This window comes from Haliotis asinina, chromosome 6, assembly GCF_037392515.1.
Source record: "Haliotis asinina isolate JCU_RB_2024 chromosome 6, JCU_Hal_asi_v2, whole genome shotgun sequence".
Classification (NCBI taxonomy): Eukaryota; Metazoa; Mollusca; class Gastropoda; order Lepetellida; family Haliotidae; genus Haliotis; species Haliotis asinina.
Window position 1 is genome coordinate 55,623,487 of NC_090285.1, and position 17,464 is coordinate 55,640,950.

The 17,464-nt window shown below is 39.5% G+C and overlaps 1 protein-coding gene across 1 annotated transcript in view; it reads right to left on the reverse strand.

Moving 5' to 3' along the window:
* Window positions 1–14,476: 14,476 nt before the first annotated feature.
* The window catches only part of LOC137286824 (sphingomyelin phosphodiesterase A-like), a 29,066-nt gene continuing 26,078 nt past the window's right edge, over window positions 14,477–17,464 (reverse strand). Inside the window, exons 12-14 of the mRNA XM_067818831.1 lie at window positions 17,052–17,220; window positions 16,411–16,507; window positions 14,477–15,714 (exon numbers count right to left, since the gene is read on the reverse strand). Coding sequence (XP_067674932.1) covers window positions 15,552–15,714; window positions 16,411–16,507; window positions 17,052–17,220 — 429 coding nt within the window. The 3' untranslated portion in view covers window positions 14,477–15,551. The remainder of the gene's footprint in view (window positions 15,715–16,410; window positions 16,508–17,051; window positions 17,221–17,464) is intronic.

Genomic DNA, 17,464 nt, shown 5'->3' on the forward strand with positions numbered 1-17,464 from the left:
ATCAAATTCATAGCCATCATCGTACAAGTCGCAGCCGTTCCAGACCCTTCGTTTTACAGCCTTATTACGTTACGCATGTACAGCCCGACTACACACACACAGTACCCCCGCATGGCGACGACCTGTTTATCCCCAACGTTTGCTCTCAACGTATCATGTGGCGATATCGATGGACCTCATGAAATCCCTTGAAACTTTGGGGACTACATTAAATACCCTCGTCATAGTGATTTCATGAAATCAGGAATTGCACGAAGTGCTTGGTTTCACACATTCCCTGTACCAGTAACGAACCTGATAATCAGGTGACCGATGACTCAGATTTCCACCTGAAATTATAACAGCTAATAGTTACATTGATATGTCACTCTAGCATTTACACCTATAACGGCTGTTGTACTGAAACGCAATGCATAATATCAATATTAATTATATTCATGTGTTGTGAATTCCCAATATTTACAACAAACAAAAAGTGTGGGAACACCCTAAAATTTGATAGTAAAACATTAAACCTGCTGAAGCCATTTATCCTCTGAGTTATATGTAATATTTTGTGTGCTTAATAAGTACTTTCAGCGACATCTTGGAACATGCAGTGAAGCAGCTGCAACTGATTCAATATTCGTTGAGTGTGAGTGAAATGAAACATTGTCAAAAACAGCAAAAAAGGAGAGAGCTGAAACACACCAGCACCATGATTGAAAGACCAAACACGAACATCCTATGCATTTGTAAGACACACTTCCCATGCAGCAATATTTACATACACGTTGCATAAGCTTGAGGCTATAGACTAAGTATGAAGCTATAGGTTCCCATTTACTTCTCGTTTCAAAGAATATATTCAAAGAATATAGGCTTGGACATTCATGGTGCCTACCTGGACCTATCTTGCTTTGACATCTGTAGATTCTCGTGAAGGGACAACACGTGGAGTATATACTTTTTCTCCATAAAATATTTATCTTCCGCAAGCCTTCAGTGCCATATGGTTGCACCATTAAGCTTGTCACATAACGTATTTATAGTAATTATGTCATGGTATTGAAACTACAGGAAACATTGTGCGTACAGGTATAAACAACAACAAGCACTACTACACAAACAGAGAGGGGCGACCATCTACACGTACTTCGACAGAGCTCTTGAAGCCCCTGTTCCTGGCCCGACTGGCTGGTGATGTACTGAACGTTTGTATGGAGACTGGTCCTTCATTGTGATGAATGTTTGTGTGGAGACTGGTCCTTCATTGTGATGAATGTTTGTGTGGAGACTGGTCCTTCATTGTGATGAATGTTTGTGTGGAGACTGGTCCTTCATTGTGATGAATGTTTGTGTGGAGACTGGTCCTTCATTGTGATGAATGTTTGTGTGGAGATTGGTCCTTCATTGTGATGAATGTTTGTGTGGAGACTGGTCCTACATTGTGATAAATGTTTGTGTGGAGACTGGTCCTACATTGTGATGAATGTGTGTGTGGAGATTGGTCCTTCATTGTGATGAATGTTTGTGTGGAGATTGGTCCTTCATTGTGATGAATGTTTGTGTGGAGACTGGTCCTACATTGTGATGAATGTTTGTGTGGAGACTGGTCCTACATTGTGATAAATGTTTGTGTGGAGATTGGTCCTACATTGTGATGAATGTTTGTGTGGAGACTGGTCCTACATTGTGATGAATGTTTGAGTGGAGAATGACCCTTCATTTAATATTCTGATGAATGTTATTTATGAATGAACATTAAGGTATAAAGTTTAAGAATGGGGTAAGAAGGCCACAAGGTGTGAAACCAGAAGCACAGTCTACAGATGAAGATAATGCTTGGCAAGAATGAGTGAGTGAGCTTAGTTTTACGCCGCTTTTAACAATATTCCTGCTATATCGCTGCTAGGCACACCAGAAATGGGCTTCGCACATTACACCCGCGTGGGGAATCGAACCCAGGTTTTACATGTGCAGAGCGAACGTTTTATCCACTGGGTATACAAACAACCACGTATTCACAAGATGTGCGGGCGAATAGCCACCAGGTGCTCAATGTACAGTTTTGATATTCAAACCAAGCAGATAAAAGGTCATGACACACATTTTGGCAGGCAATATCAAACTGTTGGTTAGGGACCTTTAGGGGAAACTGCCGTACCCCAAAAAATGCAAATGCCTAAAGTGAGGTACAAAAGAAAGTAAACACCTGCCTAAACTGACGTTCAAAAGAAAGTACATATCTGCCTAAACTGACGTTCAAAAGAAAGTATATACGTATCTAAAGCAACGGACAAAGGAAAGTGTCCAAAGAAAGCAGATATCCCTTACAGAGAAAATTATGACAAACAACCCTGTAAAGGATATTTGTGGTGTTTTTGCAACACGTAGACAATATTTGCGACTTGTAAGTCGCAATAAAACACTATTCGACGGTATAAATGTGACTGCTCCCAACAGGCTTACACGGGTTTGACATTGCTATATTTGTAGCTACCAATATTTCAACCTCAGTGCCTAGCAAGCATGTGTCTGATGAGTCTTTTATATTCTGAATATATAACTGACGCGTGATGTGTGTATTGAGAACATTGTGTTAATGTTTTGACAGTAAAATATACAGTGCATGCCCTCAGACGTCTGTTCCATAACATATTAATTAGATCTTGATATCATTATAGAAATATGCCACGGGAAGTGGATTAACAATTCTGTTAGCCCTCACTCGACGCATGAGTCGTTCAACTTGCGTGTATACTAACCAGCAAAAAATGCAACTTTTGTCAAGTTTTTAAATAGAAAACACAAACATGAACGCTTACTTCTTTTTTCAAACCTTGAGTCTTTTGCTGTTCAGTATGTTTCTGATATTATAACACGTGTTTAGGACTCTCTATGTTGATTTTACAACTTGTTCAACAAGGTGAGCGAATCCTGTCCCTCGTAATATGCTACACTGAAAGAGAACACACCCTTTTAGTTTACAAAAAAGTGAAGCAAAGCATGTTTATTCCAAAACCTGATATCATCACTATTTCACACTGATTCATTAACATATGTTTAGTCGTCGTATTGTAACAATCACTGGATTGTCTGGTCCAGACTCGATTTATTTACAAACAACATCGTACAGTTGTAAAACTACTTAAACAAATAAACTACTGGACAAAAGAAACTTAAAACCTGATGTTGTGGCTCACATCCTTGTGTAAACGTACGGGTGGCGACTAAATGTGTTCGTGAACACAGCTCTTGGGTCTGTTTTCTGCATGCACCAGTCACTTGTGTGTGGGCGGTTGAATCTAGCATGGTGCTTGCATGTTTCAGCACCCTTGTTTTTTTGACAATGTTTCATTTCACTCAAACTCAACGAACACTGAATCAGCTGCTTCACTTCAAGCCCCAAGATGCTCATTAAATTGCCCATTCAGCTCACAAAAAGTTGCATTCACCTTTGAAGTATAAATGACCGAACCACGTATAGCTGTTTATATGACTATCAAATTTTAAGTGTTCCCTTACTTTTTGTTTGTAGTATATATGATATACTTTAATATCATGTCATTATTATTGTGACATGATTGCCATGTTCTTAAACTGAATTAGTATATTAGATGATACTTTGTACATATTTTAATGATTAAGGACACTGGACGCGAACTTTGTACATACAGTATGGTTCAAAATTATTGAGAATAGCTAAAGCATTTCATATTATTAAACGAGAACAAATCAGATAAAATTGAATGTATTGTGAAAGTGAACTGACCTTTTCATGTTGTGTAGGTAACAATTTAATATTTTATCAAGTCTCCTTGAGCTTCACGGCACAGTCTAAGACGGGTAGGCATACTTCCTATCAGAGAGGTTAGTGTCTCGTGAATTATGCTGTCCCAGTATCGGACCACTTCTCTCTTCATGTCTTCAATTTTTGTCAGCCCCTTTTGATTCATACATTCCTTGATCATCCCCCAAATGTTCTCAATGGGATTTAAGTCAGGACTATATGCAGGAAATGGTAATGCAGTCACATTTTTCTCCTGAAACCACTGCTTGGCATGTTTTGCGGTGTGTTTAGGATAATTATCTTGCTGCAAAATCCAGTCATTTCCATAAAACACATGTGCACTTGGAAGGAGAAAATTATCTAATATGTTAGTGTAGCGTTGACTTGTCAGATTTCCCTCAAACACACACAGCGGGGTCGTTCCTAATAAGGATATCCATCCCCATACATGAAACTTTGGGCTGTATTTAGGTCGTCGATACAACGGTGCTGACGCAGACTTTGTCCATATTTTCATATTTTCACATTATTGGGATATACCCATATTGAGCTTTCATCAGTAAAAATCACATTTTCCCAGTCAAAGTTTTCATGTGCCAAACACCACTCAACACGCCTGTCTTTATGTTCTTGTTTCATGAGAGGAGAAGGAATTCCAGTCTTTTTCTCCCATCCAAGATCAATCAAATTTCTTCTAACTGTAGATTTTGATACAACTGTTGATCCCCTTTCTATCATTTCATACCTGATGTTGGAGATGCTTGCCCTTTGCTTTTTAGACGCTAAAATTCCCAGCCGGACGCTATCTGAGAAGTCCAATTTTCTGGGTCTCCCTGCTCCTTTCTGGTGCCCCAAATCCTTTCCCTCTTTAAAATTCTTCCTAATCCTATACACAGTAGAAAGAGGAGTTCCTGTTCTCTCTGCCAATGTATTTACATCATCAATTCCTTGATTACACAACTCAACCTCTTTCATCTTCAGCAGACATTGTTGACAGTGCTGAGGAAAATGACGTCTGCTACAAATTCAGGGGAGGTAACTCTAATTGTACTATACTCAGTAGGCCAAGATGAGTTACCTCCCTTATACCATTACTTAGTTTTAAGTATCAGTGAATCAGTTGTGGTGTTAGGATAGCTCAAAGTAAGAAGAAAAATTCTCAATAATTATGAACCAGACTATATATTAAGTGAAATGCATTATAAAATAATACGATAATTAGCATGTTACCTGAGACTTTGTACGTATTTTAGATATACGTTAATGATTAGGGATGAAGTTATTATTAGAATTAAGAAGTGAAATTTAATAAATACATATGTATGAAAAAAATGAACATGAGCGTGTTGTGGTTGTCGCCTTCCTCTGGGATTAAGGTTCTTGTTTAAAGACCCGAGCCCATTGTTGCAAATGTCCACCCTTTTCTTACAAAGTCGAAAACCAAAAACGGCCCATGGTTATACACTCCCAAATCAGTCGCCTTCCTGCGAGAGAAACATTTTCAGCAAAGTCAGTTTGTGCTGATTTTGATTTTTTTCATGCCTGCAGGAAATTCACTTAACCACTGACTTACTCCTTGTAACTCGACCACAAAATGTGATTTTGGCAAATGTTTTCTGAAAATATTTCACGAAATGTCAGTATCTGTAACGTTAATCTAAAATTTAAGTGAAAAGGTTTTTTGGCCCGGTAGTTTACTTAATCATAACATAGTCACAATTGTACAATTGAGTCTTATGTATGTATTTCTTATGTATGTGGAGAGGGGTTTATGGCTTCTATTGGAATTACTCCAAAGAGAGTGGCACCCGCACTCTTTGGTTTCATGTCTCTTCGTGTCACTATCCCTTCAAATAAACATCCGTTGATTCTGGTTTTCGCTCATAGATATATGCATATGGTTCAAATGTTAAATGGCCCTTTATGCCACTATTTTGCATACGCATATTTTGTTTATGAAACATTCACTTGTAAACACTAAAAACTGCTTAATTGGACCAATTTATAAGATAAAAGCGAAGCCTGTTGGCAGCTAATAGATCAGTCAACATGCAAGGCCATGTCCATAAAAATGCAAGCCATTATATCGGGTGATTTTTACCTTGATATCCTAAATGAAACTAATTATGAAATCGGAACCTTGAAGGCAATGTATGTGTTGAAACAGATCATTATCGAGCCTAACAGGATCACACCCACTTCTAGAGCATTGATCGACTTGTTTGTATCAAAATGTTGATAGCGTTCAGGCGTATCTGATCCAATATGTAGCGATCATTGTCCTATACTTTTAAGGACAATGTTCGAAGCATTATTACAGTCAATACGACAATATGTAACTACAACATGGCTGATAAAGCTTAACTTCAACTCTTTGGCATGATGTCTTGTCTGACACAACTGATAAAGCCGCGAAATCGTCCCTTCACATTCGTGGATATTGCACAGCATTCATTCAACATCTTCATACAAATATCTTTTCTACACAATTATTGCTTTATACAAATAAACCTTGCTTGATAACGATATTCATTTAAACAATTATTTCTTCATAAAATATGCACATATACATCAATTTTTAGTCAAACAATATCAGCAGTTTTGAAACAAATATCAATTGTTAGCTATCATCTTTAATACAAATAGACACCGATACCTATATCCTCCAAACAATTATTCCTTCAAAGCATTTTTTTCTTCATACAAATATTCCTTGATGCAGCGTTGCTTCAAACAATCTGTAATACAAATAGTCGCCGATACCTATATCCTCCAAACAAACATTCCTTCAAAGCAAGTATTCCTTCAAACAAATAGTCCTAGATGCAAGTAATCCTTCAAACAAATAGTCCTAGATGCAAGTAATCCTTCAAACAAATAGTTCTAGACTAGATGTAAGTAATCCTTCAAACAAATAGTTCTAGACTAGATGCAAGTAATCCTTCAAACAAATAGTTCTAGATGCAAGTAATCCTTCAAACAAATAGTTCTAGACTAGATGCAAGTAATCCTTCAAACAAATAGTCCTAAATGCAAGTAATCCTTCAAACAAATAGTTCTAGACTAGATGCAAGTAATCCTTCAAACAAATAGTTCTAGACTAGATGCAAGTAATCCTTCAAACAAATAGTCCTAGATGCAAGTAATCCTTCAAACAAATAGTCCTAGATGTAAGTAATCCTTCAAACAAATAGTTCTAGACTAGATGTAAGTAATCCTTCAAACAAATAGTTCTAGACTAGATGCAAGTAATCCTTCAAACAAATAGTCCTAGATGCAAGTAATCCTTCAAACAAATAGTCCTAGATGTAAGTAATCCTTCAAACAAATAGTTCTAGACTAGATGTAAGTAATCCTTCAAACAAATAGTTCTAGACTAGATGCAAGTAATCCTTCAAACAAATAGTCCTAAATGCAAGTAATCCTTCAAACAAATAGTCCTAGATGCAAGTAATCCTTCAAACAAATAGTTCTAGACTAGATGCAAGTAATCCTTCAAACAAATAGTCCTAGATGCAAGTAATCCTTCAAACAAATAGTTCTAGACTAGATGTAAGTAATCCTTCAAACAAATAGTTCTAGACTAGATGCAAGTAATCCTTCAAACAAATAGTCCTAAATGCAAGTAATCCTTCAAACAAATAGTCCTAGATGCAAGTAATCCTTCAAACAAATAGTTCTAGACTAGATGCAAGTAATCCTTCAAACAAATAGTCCTAGATGCAAGTAATCCTTCAAACAAATAGTTCTAGACTAGATGCAAGTAATCCTTCAAACAAATAGTTCTAGACTAGATGCAAGTAATCCTTCAAACAAATAGTTCTAGACTAGATGCAAGTAATCCTTCAAACAAATAGTTCTAGACTAGATGCAAGTAATCCTTCAAACAAATAGTTCTAGACTAGATGCAAGTAATCCATCCTTCAAACAAATAGTCCTAAATGCAATTAATCCTTCAAACAATATCCCTCGATACACATATTGCTAATTTGCTTGATCTGTATTGCAGGAGCTTGTGAGTAAAAATGAAACATACAACTTCAAGGTTCCGTGTAGGTTCCTACACGGCTAGACGTGCTTAATAACCTAATAATGTTGTATGTTTCATTTTCGGCAGTATCGCGTCTCACAAATATTCCTTGCTGCCAGTGTGGCTTACTATTAATATTCTTGGATGCCTTGACAAAAATCTATACTTAATAACAATGTTTCGTTATACGAACGTACATTACAATTTCTATAGAAGATGGTCTTTTATGCCTAATTTGATGAGGATATAAATTCACGTTCTCAAGTTCCCATCGGTATTAAACAAAATTTAAAAACCCAAAACATTCTTAGTATTTTTAGCACAAATATTTGTTCATGATCTACTCTCGGAAACAGACATGTGACATACCTTTACGGACGAAGGCACCTGAATCAGTCGTGCTGAAACTGTCACACCTGTAGGTCTCCATAGTTTATGTGATACCTGTGACGCATATAGATCATCTGATCATATGGGCGTCTCGGGCCAGCCTCCACAACGCTAATTAACTCATGAATGAATTCAATCATAGATGCTAAACATACTCCAGCTCAAATGTTGAAGTGTAACGCATAGGTGAAATGTATCTAATTTAGGTGAGTGAGTTTAGGTTTACACCGCACTCAGCAATATTCCAGCTATATGGCGGCGGTTTGTAAATAATCGAGTCTGGACCAGACAATCCAGAGATCAACTGCATGAGCATCGATCTGCGCAATTGGGAACCGATGACATGAGTCAACCAAGTCAGCGAGTGTGACCACCCAATCACGACACACATAGTTGCCTTTTATGGCAAGCATGGGTTGCTGAAGTCCTATTCTACACCGAACCTTCATGGGTCTCTAATTTAGGAGATGAAAGTAACGTGAATCATGGGTTTTACCATATCGACCAGTGCCTCCTTGCACAAAGCACTAAGGTGATGTAAGTCACTAAGGTAACCTTATATCGGCGTTAAAGAATGGGAGTTTAGGTTAACCTCAGTAAAGGTTACTTCGTGAAAGAAGCCCCGGAAAGCCATGAAATGAATTTTAAAATAGGTTGTGACATCAGTGAATGAGCAGATGAATTTATTTTTACGCCGTACTCAGACATATATTCCAGATGTATGGCGAATGTCTGCAAATACTTGAGTCTAGACCAGACAACCCAGTGATAAACAGCATCAGTAAGGATCTACACATATGGGAACCGATGACATTTGTCAACGAGCCTGACCACCCGATCCTCTTAGTCGCCTCTTACGGCCAGCGTGGGTTAAACGAATAATCACGGGCAGGTAGTGACATGTCGAGATTTTCAGTGGTCATCAGTGATCATAGGTAATTTCGAAATGCAGTCATGTAGTGAAAGACAAACCACATTCCTCTATTTAATGATTATATTCATGTAATGCAAAATCCCTTAGGTCTGTGTTTGATTTCTCCAAGCATTGTACGTTTTTTCCACTGCTTGGATGTCAAGTGAAATTGTTTTATGCCCTGAGATATACCAGCAATATCACAGCAGTGGGAATCGAACACGACTCACAGGCATGAAGGTCGGACACTTTAACCACTGTTCTACTAGCTAATGGCGTAATCAGTGAATCAATTCATTCTCTGCAAACGCGACTGCACAACATGAATTAGGTTACTTTGAAGTTGTACCTATTTCTCACTTTGTTTGGAGTTATCTCTTCACAGCGAACCTCGACCTGGCTTGTCGACTTGCTTCGGTCAAATTGTTTGTTCAATAGTCATTCTATTCATCTAAAAAATAAACAATAATATTTCATAGCTGTTGTTGCCAAATGCTCTCGCAGTGTACACGTTTCTGGAGATTCGTGAAAAGATAGTTGTAACATAGCTAAATAAGTTTCAATTTTATGCAAGTTTCTTCTCAGCTCATGTTTCCTTCTTGTGGTCCGTCCTGATTGAGGATCATGTTTTCAGAGGTAGGTAGACTGGGCTCCGTGTAGTGTAGCACAGCGCATCTAAGTGGGAGTACTAGGAGAAGTGACAGCATTCAGCTGCTGCTGTAGCAAGTTATGTAGGGAAGATACCCACAAACACCCCACCCCACCCCACCCAGCCAGCCAGTTTTGTTGTACCTGTCAACAAACATATAACATCTGACAGCAAGTCAAAAAGTGTCAACAATGTAGTAAATATCTATTAAATATTGCATACTGTATTCTAAATCAATTCGATATAGGTGGTATCACATGGTATCCGATTCGTGCGCAAATGACTTCCACGCATATTAAGCGTTGTCTGAGATTCCATACTATTAATATCGTGTTTCTATACATGGGTATATTAAATTCATTGTCTCGGTAAGCGGCATTGTGTCTTGAACATTGATCAGTTTAATACTAACTTACACAATAAAGAGGTTTTACTCGCGTGTTTTCTAGTGTTGCAAATATAATTAGCAGCGTGGTCTCATACCACATGTGTGTGTGTTTAGACTTCCTGAAGTTGATAAATATCTGACGCGGAGATTTAGAAATGTCTGCCAGCGGCAACACAAAATGTTCGGCATTGCATGCAGTATTCACTCTCTAAGAGGCAGTAGGGTAGCCAAGTGGTTAAACATTTGCCCGTCACGCTGAAGACCAGGGTTCGATTCCCTATATGGGTAAAATGTGTGAAGCCCGTTTCTGGTGTCCCCCGCCGTGATGTTGCTGGAATATTGCTGAAAAAGGCGTAAAATCAACTCACTCACGATGGCTTCCAATTTTGGGGACACTCAAACGCAAAGGCAACAGAATAATACTCGTTTATTATCGATAAGGTTATGTCAACTACGCCAACATTGTTTATATTCGTGAATGCTACCACGTTGAGTCCGATTGGAGTTTTAACCTCTTTTCTCCTATCCCCCAGATAACAACCATTGTTTCAAATTGCTTTGATCTGAAATAAATGAATATAGCCAAGCTGTTTCCATGGTATTTATATCAAATGTATCAAGTAAGTGATATTGGTGGTATCCGTTGATAATGTATGTACATGGTCTGTTTTATCGAGTCAGGGAATAGTTTTTCATTTTCAAAACTACATGTATCTATCTGTCTAACTATCGACACAATGAGTGACCAATTACTGCAATAACAAGAACAACATATATACTACCGACAGAAAATAAGGGAACCAAGAAATTGAATGTAGATGACTTTGACTGTGACAGGGTCCGTTATCGTGGCGTATCTCCCAAACGCAACATCCAATGACAATGGAATTTCGCATAATGCATGCCCAGCACGTGCTACACGTGCATACAGAAGTTAACTCCTGTGAATGTACTGGAGAAGTCGCAATCACTAATGCAATAGAGATTGACACTTACTGACAGAAATGCCTCCGAGGCAGTATCTCGCTGAAGCAACAAAATGGAGAATTGTGGGGATGATAGAGGGGGAGGGGGGGAGAGGGGGCATCATTATGTGAAGTTACCCGGCAGATGAGTAAATCAAAAAGTGTAATTTCACGCCTGTGGGATAAGTACCGTCAAACGGGTGGGGTTGCAACGAGACGAGATCGTCTCATTACGTTAATTGCTCTACGCGATAGGTTTAAATCGGCCCCTGCCATCAATAGAGAATTCCGCACACTCACTGGAAGACGCATTTCAACCTCAACCGTTAAAAACCGACTCTATCAAGCTCGTCTGAAAGCATGACGGCCTTTTAAGGGTGTCACCCTTTCAGCTCACCATAAGCGCCAAAGATTGGCATGGGCTAGGCAGCATCAGGGACGGGCTATGCGCCACTGGCGTTACACCATGTTCTCTGATGAGTCAAGGTTTTGCCTACGATTCACAGATGGCAGAAAACGTTGTTGGCGTCGGAGCGGGGAGCGATATGCCAGAGCAACAATTCTTGACCATGATAGTGTCATGGTATGGGGTGGGATTACACATGACAGACGATCAGATTTGGTCATCATTAACGGAGCCATGACTGGTCAGCGATACGTTGACCAAATATTGCGTCCTGTTGTGGCTCCATTGGCTAGAGTTATCGGCCGAAATTTTGTATTCCAAGATGATAATGCCAGAACACATCGGGCCCGAATTGTCTCCGCTTATCTCCGACAAGAAGGTATCCAGACATTGGACTGGCCCTCTAAGTCCCCAGACCTGTCCCCAATTGAACATCTCTGGGACGTTCTTGGTCGAAGGGTGTACGCCAGGGACCCAGGACCCGCCAACCTGACCCAGCTTGGTGCAGCTCTCCAAGAGGAATGGCGGGCAATACCACGGGCAACCATCCGGAAATTGATTAACAGCATGCCATCAAGGTGCCGTGAATGTGTTGCCCAACATTGTGGACACACCAGATACTGAACCTGACGCCTAAAATTGATTTAGTGGTTATTTAAAGCAGTTTCAAATTCGCTATTATTTCACTAGTTCCCTTATTTCTTGTCGGTAGTATACTTCATCATAACAAGGGTTTTTCTTCCCTACAATTACGGTTACAATTTCTGCATTGCTTATTTGGGGCAAGCAGTTTCACTAATTTTGCATTAATAGCTAAATTTCGTTGGCCGATAATACTGACTGTTTATCTTGCACTGACAATGTCAGTTTGAGCTAAACCAAGATAGATAATGAGAGAAACAATTCCTGGGTGTGTTCTATTTTTGCTAGCATTTTGTTTGTTTTTACTTTAAGACTTTCAGCAACATTTTATTATTTTCGAGTCTGGGCCTGACATTGCAACCGTAGACGTCAAAGCGGCAGATGACATGCATCAACGAATCGATTTGTTTTTGATGTACTATTGTTCATTTCCATGTTCTACACCTCCGATTGATGCTCATAACCACTGAAAGTATTGGTATTACTTAGTTCATGTTTTACATTAAATCAGTCACATGTCTATGCGGAATCCACATCCGTTATTTTGCTACATCTCAAACATCCACATTGATAGATTACTAAGTTGATATTTAGAAGTGGTCGTATTGGAGAGTATAATGTCATGTCCGAATCAGTGGCTCCGAATCAGTGCCTTCAGTGCTGGTCGTTATCAGATAAAATTTTCAATTCACAACCATCACACAGAGATTTAAAAACCAGGCATATCTAATTACACTTATGCCAAGCTCAAAGGCCGTGAGGGTAGTCTAGTATTTAAAGCGCTCGCTCGTCAAGCCGAAGACCCGGGTGAAGCCCATTTCTGGTATTCCCAGCCGTGGTGTCGCTGGAATATTGCCAAAAGTTGCGTAAAGCTAGACTCACTCTTGCCATGCTTTAAGGGCGGAGGGGTAGGTAGGCTAGAGGTTACAGCGTCCGCTGGTCCTGATGAAGACCTGTCAAGACAAGTTCTGATTAGCTGCCGTTCATTTTGCGGTGGGAACCTTTACCCTCGTGGGAAATCCATTTTTGTTGTTGGATACACACACACAAAATATGGAAGTACTTTTTCCTCAACTATTTGCAACTGGAGCTAATAATGACACTGGTTTGGGGTTTTGTCATATTTGTGGGAGAAATAATAATGAAAACATTTTCCCATGCACAATTTGCCATGATACATTAAATGTTAATTAGAGGAGTGGCTCAGCAGATAAAATATGCATTTAGTGATAAAAGCATGAAGCTTTTTGACATTTATAAAATTTAAATACATAGCGAACATTCTAAGATATGGAGGCAGGCAAAATAATTTCATTTTCGCATGCGCAGTGGATAAATAATAATTTGCTCCTTCTGGCTACAGTTATGCCAACAATACCCTACTGAGATGATTTGTTTTTAAAAGACTGATTAAACATTTTGAAAACAGGACTGAGCCAAAGTTATGAATACTGGATCTCACACCAGTGCATGGAAGCGAAGACTGCTTGCACCTGACTCAGTGGTTACACCCCTTTGTACGGACAAGATACCAGCTCCTGACAGGATGTTGGTACTTGGTGTAGAGTCGTCAGTAGAGAGGAACTTACTGGCCACTTTCCTTTTGTATCCCGCCCCACTCGGTTACATATAGTAGTTCAGGCTGTGGAAGAATGACTGACCTATTATATGACCTGTCAGCATGTTCACTGCCCTTTTGTTACACTGCCAAGTGTTAATGGGATGACATGAATTGAGTTTGTCATCGCAAAGATCTCAAATAAAAATGACTGAACTTAAAAAAGAAAATATCCCCAAAGCATCCTTCCATGATTTTAGGGAAGTTACATATAACGCTCTTACTTCATGTGGGTTAGGAAATTAAATGACGTCCGGTGCCTACATCTCGGTCTGCTCGAAGTATCACTGATCTCGTTCAGGAGTATGTATATACTATTTGCAACTGGAGCTAATAATGACACCGGTTTGGGGTTTTGTCATATTTGTGGGAGAAATAATAATGAAAACATTTTCCCATGCACAATTTGCCAGGAGTATGTAGTTGGAATGGATACGTTTGTTGTACGGGATGAATAGTAGGTCCTCACTTCTGACGTCTGGTGCTTGTTCTACGTAGACGTGAAGGACTCTGACCAAACGCAGTGATAAGTCTTCCTAACCCACGCGTTTCCGATTCATCATATATGGCGGGGAACAGAAATACACGCACCATACATTGATAAACGACCTTTCCGACACAGCGAAGATTTTCCACATAAAACAGGTGGTTTCAGTTTGTATGATGACACCGTCTTAGGTGTTTTAAAGGACTTTACATGAACACAGGTTGAATGGTTTATTCATAGGCATATATAACAGTAGAGTGTCCCTAGCCCTATCGGGCTTAGACACCGTTCATAATCTGTAGCGAGGGATGATGATGATTTTTAGGAGGTGACCCATTTTGCCCCGGGGAGGTAGGGGAAGGTGAGGGTATGGTAGGGGAAGGGTGGTGTCATCAATTTTGTACACATGTACTAGAGGGAGAATGGTAGCAATTATGTACACAAAAATATTTTAAAAGAAAGCTTTACAAATACTGGAAGTGTGTGTGTGTGTGTGTGTGTGTGTGTGTGTGTGTGTGTGTGTGTGTGTGTGTGTGTGTGTGTGTGTGTGTGTGTGTATGTGTGTGTGAACTGATATTGTACATGACATGCCATATATCATGAACTGTCTCTAAGAAGTTCAACGTATACACATATACGGGTACGATTTCAGATGTCAGTCTAGTCAGTGAGCGTGACCACCCGATCCCATTAGTCCCTACAAAAGGCATGAGTTGTATCGATTCTAACACGGATCACGACGGTTGTCAACTTCACTGAATCAGAACCAGTAGCTCATAGCCAGTTTGACATAGCGTCAGTGTCTTCGTCAACTAATACTGTGTAAGAGTTTCATTTACTAAAAATAAACATGAATATTGTGATTTAACGGACCATCTTAATGCATATTTGGAGGTGACATTTTGAACACGATGACACAATGAACATGTGAACATACCTTATCAAGCAATGTGATATTTGGTGCGGATGATTGGTGAGTTCAACTTCCTGTTCTCGGCATAGGAACTTTCCTGTAGCCAACTTCTGTGTTTGTTTAGTAGCTTTCAGGCAGGCAGTTCATATATGTAGACGGAGAACATATATTTGTAAATAATTGCACAATGTTTCCCCACAAAACCTCCCTTACTCTGAGGAAACATCCGATTTTGTGCCACCATTAGCTAGCACCAATGTTTTTTAACGTAATAGTTGAGAGTATATACAATACGAACATGTACAACATGGCTTCCAGTTGAACGTATACATACATCACGAAGATATCTTATATTTGCTATAATCTTTAGGAATGACGTTATAAGAACGGAAGCAGACAGTTGTGATAGGTCAAGGTCGCAATGGATGACATCCGGCATATCTCCACGTGTCGACATAGAAAGCAGCACTCTCCACCCTGGCCACTCTGGACGTACTTGTTTCTCATGTACCGGTCAAACAACGATCTGTCTGTGGCAAATCTGGAACACGGGTTTATCGAATAATGAATAATGTGTGAATACACAATATCATTCAGAAAGAGGTTAAACGTAACATGTTATATTTGGGATTACACTTTCTCAGTAAAAAACAGATTCTAGAACTTTTCTTGGGTTAAGTCCTATTCGGGATACGAACCCACGTCCAGAAACGAACCCAGAGACAGAAACCTGATCTCCAGACACGAGGTCTGCCGCCAAACCTGCTTAGCCAATGCTTTAGGTATGGTGTTTCTCTTTTCTTTCACAGAAGGATCAGTAATAACAACATTGTCGGGTCTGGCCTGGGCAAACCCCGAGTCTAAGTACTAACATATAATACATTTTGGGTTTGGCTTTAATTGAACATATATTATTTCGTAAAACGGACACCGCTAAAGCAAAGCAAGCCAATTCATATCATATTTTAAAATAGATTTGCTGCCAGTGGCCATTTAGCAAATTCTTGTGAAAGTAATGAAATCCAGATCGGAAACCGCAGTGCAATCCAGTGCAATCAATAACGAACCTTAAGATAAGGCTTCAGATTAGATGAGTATTCATATTCTGAGAGAAACAAAAGGCTAAGGAGGCTAAGAATCATAATTATTTTGCTTTTTAAGAAATTGTGTGCTAATTTATCGAAACAATTTTTGTGTAGCGGTTTCACTGTTTAGAGCGTGTTGTGAACCTCAATACCTGTTGACCAGACTGTAGAGCGACTGTGGGCTTAGGTTTGGGATGTCGTACTCGGACCTGGCGGAGTAGGACAACTGCAATGTAGGCACGCCCTCGGCTGCAAGAATGGGTGAGTGAGTTTTAACTATGAAAAACATTTCGGTGATGTCAAGGCGGGTCAGCTGGAAAGTGGACGGAGGACCGGAAGTGATATGCAGGTCATGCGTTTACAACTTCCGTTACGGTTATCATGCTCGAAACCGTGGGGTTTGAAATGACCTGTCGGGTTTAACGAAACTTAAATTCAGTCGAGGTGTGAAGTCGATAGGAAAAGGAGTTCATGTCTCATATGCCCATCACTTAGAACGAGCACCGACAAACACAGAACCACAATTCTGACCGAAACAGGATTTGAACTCGTAACCATTGGTTACTCTGCGTACTCAATAGAAGAAATTCCGCTCAAAACCTAATCCTGCCTAAGGCGTCAAGGTAAGCCAAAATATGTTGTGTTTTAATTACAATAAATCTTTCGAACATAAATTGTATAACCTATTAAGGAAATTCTATTGGAAAATTATAAAATTAAAACCTGAGCAATCTATCAATCTGAATAATGACATGTCAAACTGATATTGATTTTATGTTTTACAATCACCCACCATTAGCTTTAGTGAGATTAAGATAATACTGGTCATAGTCCAGGACTTGGAAGGTCTCCCTGTCCAACTGGTACACTCTGTAGGAAGGGTTGGTCCTCGTTTGGGTGGTCACTGAAGGTGCAATGAACACCACCCCTGACGGCCTGCTTGGGTCACTTGGGTCCGTTATCTGTCAACACATAGATGACGTTTACATGAACTCCTTCTTCACGTGTAAAACGTGAACTGTACACGAACCGAGAAGTCTGGCATTTTCGGTCTTAGCATTGATTCAAGGTCCTACAAGTCCAGCTATTTCGGTTGTAGTGTTCAGTTTACCATACAAGACCCTAAAACTCGGTTGCAGACAATCAGGCTACACACCATTTATGTCTTGAAGCCGTATGACGCGGCATGCGTAACGCCAGGCAAGG